Source organism: Cicer arietinum, chromosome 3 (genome assembly GCF_000331145.2).
Source record: "Cicer arietinum cultivar CDC Frontier isolate Library 1 chromosome 3, Cicar.CDCFrontier_v2.0, whole genome shotgun sequence".
In the NCBI taxonomy this organism is placed as follows: Eukaryota; Viridiplantae; Streptophyta; class Magnoliopsida; order Fabales; family Fabaceae; genus Cicer; species Cicer arietinum.
The window spans coordinates 47,982,495-47,990,331 of NC_021162.2; the positions used below are offsets into that span (position 1 = coordinate 47,982,495).

Below are 7,837 nucleotides of genomic sequence, written 5' to 3' on the forward strand. Positions count from 1 at the left end.
TTGTATTCGATAGTAAAAGACTTCAATTTAATCCAAATATTATTTTTAAAAATATAATAATATCCAAAGAAAATTAATATTGTATTTTGTTTTGGTGCAACATTTAAATATTTTTTATAGATTTGAAATAATTTATTTAAATTATTAGTTTGAATATTAACATCCCTATCTCATAATAAAGAGAGTCCTTGTACAAGAAGAAGACAAATGATGATCTCCTGAAAAACCTACCATTCAGTTTTGACCGCCTTTAAAAGCTTCGCTCTTCCATTTTTATTTTTTATTTTTTTTTGTTACCACGCTCATTCCTTCTCTTTCCTATTCAATCGTTCTTCTCTCTCTCTCAGCCACGAATTAATTTAATAAATATAAACCCTAATTTCACACACAAACCACACTCTTCAGGTTCTCGCTTCACTCTCCAACTCTAAAATCCACTTTTTCTCACATGTATGCGTCAATGTTGAATTGATGAGTTTGTTTTGATACTCTTATGATTTTCGTCATGATCATGATTTGGATCTGCTTGTTTTATTGCAGGGAAAATTGAGGGGGAAAAATCCCTCCCTTTTTTTTCTTTTTCTTTTTCTTTTTGGTACGTAAAATTTGTTTTTGATAAATTAAGGGTTGGGATTTATGTCCTTCAATCAATCAAAGTCCGATAACCGACGATCCGGCCGATCCGCCAGCTTTAATCAACAGCGAGGTTCCTCCGGTGGTTCCTACGTTAACAAGAGCGGCACCGGCGCGGCTGCGCCTTCACCCTCACTTTCCTCTTCTCGGAGGTTAGTTTCGTAGGCTTTCCAAATTCATGTTTTTGTTGGTTTTGTTTCCTTTTCTATTTTAGATTTTAGATAATGTCGTGTTGTTTTCAGTGTTGAAATATAATACCAGTGTTGTTAAAACATTATAGGTTTTACTTGTAGCTCCTGTAATTTTTTGTTTTTGTTTTTAGTTAGTTTCGTAGGCTTTCCAAATTCATGTTTTTGTTGGTTTTGTTTCCTTTTCTATTTTAGCTTTTAGATAATATCGTATTGTTTTCAGTGTTGAAATATAATACCAGTGTTGTTAAAACATTATAGGTTTTACTTGTAGCTCCTGTAATTTTTTGTTTTTGTTTTTAGTTCTTGCAAAATAGCACATTGGTTTGGTTTTGTTAAAACATTCTACATTTTACTTTTTATTTATAGATTTTGGTTTTCGTGGTTGTTGTTTTATTTTAGTTCCTCATATTAGAATTGATCTTTATTGTATGTGCGTAATCCAATATTATAAGGATCAATTCTAGCATAAATAAATGTTTCAGAAACTAAAAATAAAACAAGAAGAACCAAAAGAAGAACAGTTGTATATTTGCGTAAAACAACAAAAAAGTTTTTTAGGAACTAAAAACAAAACGTATTTGCAGAGACGAAATACTTATTTAAACCAACATTAAATGTATAAGCGTTTTTTCTTTCTTCTGTTTTATTGAATACTGATTGTTGTTTGTGTTAGTTTTAACAAGAAGTCTAATAATCATGCACAAGGTGGACCATCTAGGGTAAACCCTACCCCAGCCAATTCAGCTGAGTTTAATTATGCTTCTGCAGTCCGGACAACACCAAATGGTTCCCATGTACAGCCGCAATTTCATGGTAAGCTTGGACCTGACAATAGTTTTTTTGAGTGATTGATTATGTAATGTTGTTTCAGTAGAATTACTTTCCATTTTACAGTGGAAGAACCTGCTGGTTTTTATATATATAGAAATCGAGTGTTTGGTAGAATGTGACAATGTGTGATTATCTTTTGTGGATGATACTTATCTTAGTCATCTATGTTGTATCATAGGTGGATCTGATGCACCAGTTACTAATGCAACTGCCAAGCCATCTGAATCATCAGCTGCACAGAGGAGCACCAGAGTTGTTCCTAAAGCTCCTCCTACTTCTCAACCTCCCCCCGTGAGTTCAGATTCAGCAGCACCTACAACCCCTCCTAAGGGTATGTTATTATTACTTATGTAGGGTTTTATAAAAATAAAATACATAAGATTTGGTATAAGTGTTTTGGTTTCTCACTGGTTTGGGGTTATATTTGAAAAATAACATTTTCTTGCCTATTACTTGTGACTTGTTAGAGGGATCTAAGTTTTGCTGTCTTCCCCAGGTGATGCATCCGTAGCATTCCCTGTGCAATTTGGATCTATTAGTCCAGGAATTATGAATGGGATGGCAGTAAGTTTTTCATTTGCAAGTTACTTAACATGCACTCGACATTTAGTAATACCCTAATGCCTGGAATTTTATGAGAAGTTGATCATGTTCTGTTATAATATATGCAGATTCCTGCTCGCACAAGCTCGGCTCCTCCTAATTTAGATGAGCAGAAGCGTGATCAGGTGTGCTATTTGTTCTTTCTTTTTTTCCCTTTCATTTCCTTGTTATTTGTACAACAGTGAAGAATATAGATTTACCACCACCGCTTAATCCTAAAGATTTAAGCACGTAAGAGGATGTAATTGGTGGTCACTCATTCTGACACCACTTAGGATATACTTTTCCATAATAGAAGCTGACAAAGGAGTACATCTATATGTTTTTAATCAGTCTTGTTGAAGATCATATAGTCTTCTTATTTTCACATCAATGCAAGTATTTTTCTTTATTTATCTAATTTCATAACATTCAGGTTCGTCATGATTCTTCAAGACCTGTGCCTTCTGTACCAACACCTCCTGTTCCAAAGCAGCTGCCAGTGAATAAGGATACTGGTGTCACAGGCCAATCTAAGGCTGGGGAGACTCACACTGGTACAAGGCCAAAAAAGGATACTCAAGTGTTACCTGCAGCAAGCTTGATGCAGAAGCCTGCTGTTATTCCTCTACCTGGAATTTCAATGGCAATGCCATATCGTCAGTCACCAGCACCCTTACACTTTAGTGCTGCTAATCCCCAAATTCATTCTCAGGGTATGTCAACAGCACCTCTTCAAATGCCTTTGCCGATGCCGATGCCGTTACCAATTAGAAATGCTGGACAAGTGCAGCAACAGATATTCGTTCCAAGTATTCAACCTCACCCTATTCATCATCAAGGCCAACATATAGGTTACAGTCCTCAAATTGGTCATCAATTTCCCCATCAGTTAGGCAACATGGGCATCAACCCACAATATTCCCCACAACAAGGAGGAAAATTTGCTGTACCTCGTAAAACTACTCCTGTGAAAATAACTCACCCTGATACACACGAAGAGCTTAGACTTGATAAAAGGGATGACAATGGTGGGTCTTCTGGTGCTAGGTCTCATTCTGGCATGCCTTCTCAATCTCCATCTGTCCAGCCATTTGCTGCTTCTCATCCTGTGGGTCACTATGCATCCAATTCTCTCTTTTATCCAACTCCTAATTCTCTTCCTTTATCCAGTAGCCAGATTACCCCCAACACGCACCCACCAAGATTAGGTTATGCAGTGAACCATGGTCCACAAAATGGTGGTTTCACGAATTCATCATCATCTAATAATTCCCTGCCTGTTGATAAAATAGTCACTTCTATTTCCGGTAATGTTCAACCACTGAATACAGAAATTTCCTGTGATGTGCTGAATGCAATCTCATCAACTATGTCTGGAGCATCTTCTGTGTCTATAAAGCCAAGTGGTAGGTCTGGTGTTGTGAACTCAACATATGCCAATTCCAGTATTTCTGGTGCTCAAAAGGGTGGATCTCCTAGTTCCTCGATAACATCTAGTGATGTTGGCTCTTCTGTGCCACAAAAAGGGCCTGAAATTTGTTCTGGAATCTCTTCGGAACAATCTACTGCTGCATCTTCTGAGAAGCTTACATCAGCTTCCTTGTTATCTTCTTCGTCTGCTTTGAGTGAGGATTCTGCACTAGTTGTAACCAATAACGAAGGCAGAAAAAAGGAATCTCTTAGTAGGTCAAATTCTCTGAAGGATAATCAGAAGAAACTACAAAAGAAAGGCCAGTTGCAGCATCAGGTACAAAAGTGCTAGGTTGTTCAAATATCCTTTTGCTAATTTGATCTCAGTTTGTTTCAAGTCTTGTGAATGTTTTTATTTTTTCCCCCTCACAGGTGACTGTACAATCTTCTGATGTGGCTAATGAACCATCCTTAGCTGTTTCTGAAACTGTAGGAGCTAAAACAATCCATTCTGCAGCAATTGCTGGTGAAGATATATTAGCAGCAGCTTCAGGCACATTGTCAGCTACCAGTGAGAACATGCCTTCTGCCGAAGTTAAAGAGAAGACCAGTAGTTCTACACAGGTTTCTACTTGTGCTTCAGCTGTAGGACCTGTTACTCAAGCTGTGGATAGTTTGAACAAACATAAGAGTGCTGAGGTAGATGATTTAGCCCAAGAGAATAAACTGTTAAGCCATAACATTTTGGAAAGGGGTGATAAATCTGAAATTTCAACTCTTCAGAGATGTAAAAATGCTAGTGACGGTGGGACAGAATTTAATCAACTCAAACAAGGTGTTACAGAGTTAAGTTCTGAGGATGTAACTATAAGAACTGGACAGCATGGGCAGGGTGAATCTGCAAGTTACGGCACAGAGTGTGACCAGATGACTAATAATTTAGGCATGTCTACCTCTACTGCATTGGATTCTAAAGCTGTCTCTCTAAACAGAAATGATAGTGTAGTTAGTAATGAAGCTATTTCTACAACTTCTGGCTCATCAGATCAGCAATCTTCTGATCTTATAGAAACAACTTCAGAACATTGCAAGGATAGTTCAGAGGATGCTGGTAGTGGCTCGTTGTCTCTTCCAGAAGCATCTGGTACTAAAGACAAACCAATTTTAGAACCAAGCAAGGTGAAAGCTACATCAAAAGGAAAAAAGAAACGAAAGGAGGTTCTTCTGAAAGCAGATGCTGCTGGGTCAACATCTGATCTTTATAATGCTTATAAGGGACCTGATGATAAGAAAGAAGCTGTTGTAAGTTCAGAAAACACTGAAAATGTTACTACTTCTGGAGATTCGAAGCAGTTTTCTGTGGATGCTGTTCAGCCAGATGCAGTTGCAACTGAACAAGGTGGGAAGAGTAAGGCTGAACTTGAGGACTGGGAGGATGCTGCCGACATGTCCACACCAAAGCTAGAAGTATCAGATAAAACACAACAGGTTAGCGATGGAAGTGCAGTTACCGATAAAAAGTACTCTCGAGATTTCCTTTTGAAATTTGCAGAGCAATGCACTGATCTCCCTGAAGGGTTTGAAATCATGGCAGACATAGCCGAAGCTTTGATGAGTTCTAATATTGGTTCTCATGTTATTGGACGCGATTCACATCCTTCTACTGGAAGAAATGCAGATAGGTCAGGTGGGATGTCGCGGATGGATCGTCGTGGGAGTGGTGTTATTGAGGACGATAAATGGAGTAAAGTTTCTGGTGCCTTCCATTCTGATATGCGTTTGGATGGTATTGGAGGTAATACAGGATTTCGACCTGGCCAAGGAGGCAATTTTGGTGTTTTAAGGAATCCACGTACACCGACTGCTATGCAATATGGTGGAGGGATTCTTTCTGGGCCAATGCAATCCATGGTAAATCAGGGAGGAATGCAAAGAAATAGCCCTGATGGTGAAAGGTGGCAGCGTGCTGCTAGCTTCCAGCAGAGGGGTTTAATTCCATCTCCTTTACCAACGATCCACAAAGCTGAGAAGAAGTATGAGGTGGGTAAAGTTACAGATGAAGAACAGGCCAAGCAGAGGCAGTTGAAAGCTATATTAAACAAGTTAACTCCCCAGAATTTTGAGAAGCTTTTTGAGCAGGTAAAAGCAGTTAATATTGACAATGTCATCACTCTCACTGGTGTCATCTCACAAATCTTTGAGAAAGCCTTGATGGAGCCTACCTTCTGTGAAATGTATGCCACTTTCTGTTTTCATCTGGCAGCTGCATTACCTGATCTCAGTCAAGACAATGAAAAGATAACATTCAAAAGATTATTATTAAACAAGTGCCAAGAAGAATTTGAGAGGGGTGAAAGAGAGCAAGAAGAAGCTAATAAAGCTGATGAGGGTGAGGTGAAACAGTCTGATGAGGAAAGAGAAGCGAAACGAACCAAGGCTCGAAGACGAATGTTGGGTAATATCAGATTGATTGGAGAACTGTATAAGAAGAAAATGTTGACAGAGAGGATAATGCACGAGTGCATCAAAAAATTACTAGGTCAGTTTCAGGATCCCGATGAAGAAGATATTGAAGCTTTATGCAAATTGATGAGTACTATTGGCGAGATGATTGACCATCCCAAAGCCAAGGAACATATGGATGTATATTTTGAAAGGATGAAATCATTATCAAACAATATGAATTTATCTTCTAGGGTGAGGTTCATGTTGAAGGATGCCATTGATTTGAGAAAGAATAAATGGCAGCAAAGGAGAAAAGTGGAAGGTCCAAAGAAGATTGAAGAGGTGCACAGAGATGCTTCGCAAGAGAGGCAGGCCCAAGCTGGTAGGCTGAGTCGTGGTCCGGGTATTAATACGGCAAGAAGGATGCCTATGGATTTTGGTCCAAGAGGTTCGTCTATGTTAACTTCTCCTAATGCCCAGATTGGTGGACTGCGTGGGTTGCCTACTCAAGTTCGTGGGTATGGTTCTCAGGATGTTCGTGGGGGTGAAAGGCAATCTTATGAGGCCAGGACACTGTCTATTCCCTTGCCTCAAAGGCCTTTGGGTGATGACTCAATAACCTTGGGACCACAGGGTGGTCTTGCTAGAGGAATGTCTATTAGAGGTCCTTCTGCAGTATCAAGTTCGATTGGTCTTAATGGTTACAGTAATTTACCAGAGCGCCCTTCATATAGCTCTAGGGAGGACCCCACTCCAAGATACGTTCAGGATAGATTTGTTGGTTCAACTACTTACGATCAATCAATTATTGAAGAGCATAATATGAATTATGGTAACAAGGATATGAGAAATGTTGATAGGATTATTGATAGACCTGTTGTAAATCCACCTCTTGTCCATGCACAAGGGACAGTAGGATCCCAGAGTACCTCCTCAGAAAAGGGTTGGTCAGAAGAGCGACTACAGAATATGTCCATGGCAGCAATTAAAGAATACTATAGGTACTGCTTTCTCTTCACATGGTTACTATTCACTTTATGCTTGTGCCAAATATGTATTTTTCTGAGAAACGTGATTTCTAGTTTGGTATTTATCATTTTGTTAGAAGTATATTGGAAACTTTGTTGTAAATTGTGTATAATGGCGCGGAGTGCTGGAACAAAACCGATATAGCGGATTGAGGGATATCCATTATTGTGAAGACTAAAAAACAGTACACAAACCAAACATTAATTTTAACAGGATACATAAATACTCAAATAGGAAAATATACAAAATTAAAGGGTAATCTTACTTAATAATTATAATTTAACTCTGGTCACTTGTCATTAGGGTTAAAAATAAAAAACCCAATATAACTTCACTACTATTTAAAGTTCTAAAACAGAAGAATACGAGAAAAGAACAATAGAGGAAAATAAACAAACCAACAGAACAGAAGAAGGAAAGGAAACCACAGAACATAACTAGCGATGATGAAGAAGGGTTCGCAGAACAGAGTAGTTGCGCTTTGCAGAACAGAACTAGCATTAGCAGGAGAACGAAGGTTTGTGCAAAGAAGATGGTTTTGCAGATTTAACATGTTCTCAAAGGAGGAATAATTAAATAGGCCACTTAAAATAATTCGAAAAGGTAACTACACTCTTAAAAAATACAGAACGAATTTAAAAAAAAAGGGGATTTGAGGTATTCACGGGTGATCCCTAGAAGGCGTACATGAAATAGCAAACACGCCGTGCCTG

General features: G+C 38.5%; 1 protein-coding gene across 2 annotated transcripts in view; it reads left to right on the top strand.

The window, feature by feature from the left end:
- The first annotated feature begins 227 nt into the window (after positions 1–227).
- LOC101491945 (eukaryotic translation initiation factor 4G-like) overlaps positions 228–7,837 on the top strand; it is a 9,220-nt gene continuing 1,610 nt past the window's right edge. The window contains exons 1-8 of one of the 2 annotated variants that reach the window (XM_004492180.4): positions 228–450; positions 541–785; positions 1,498–1,637; positions 1,834–1,986; positions 2,152–2,219; positions 2,327–2,383; positions 2,674–3,987; positions 4,083–7,096. In XM_004492180.4, coding sequence (XP_004492237.1) covers positions 637–785; positions 1,498–1,637; positions 1,834–1,986; positions 2,152–2,219; positions 2,327–2,383; positions 2,674–3,987; positions 4,083–7,096 — 4,895 coding nt within the window. In that variant the 5' untranslated portion in view covers positions 228–450; positions 541–636. The remainder of the gene's footprint in view (positions 451–540; positions 786–1,497; positions 1,638–1,833; positions 1,987–2,151; positions 2,220–2,326; positions 2,384–2,673; positions 3,988–4,082; positions 7,097–7,837) is intronic. The other variant, XM_004492181.4, reaches the window with a different exon arrangement.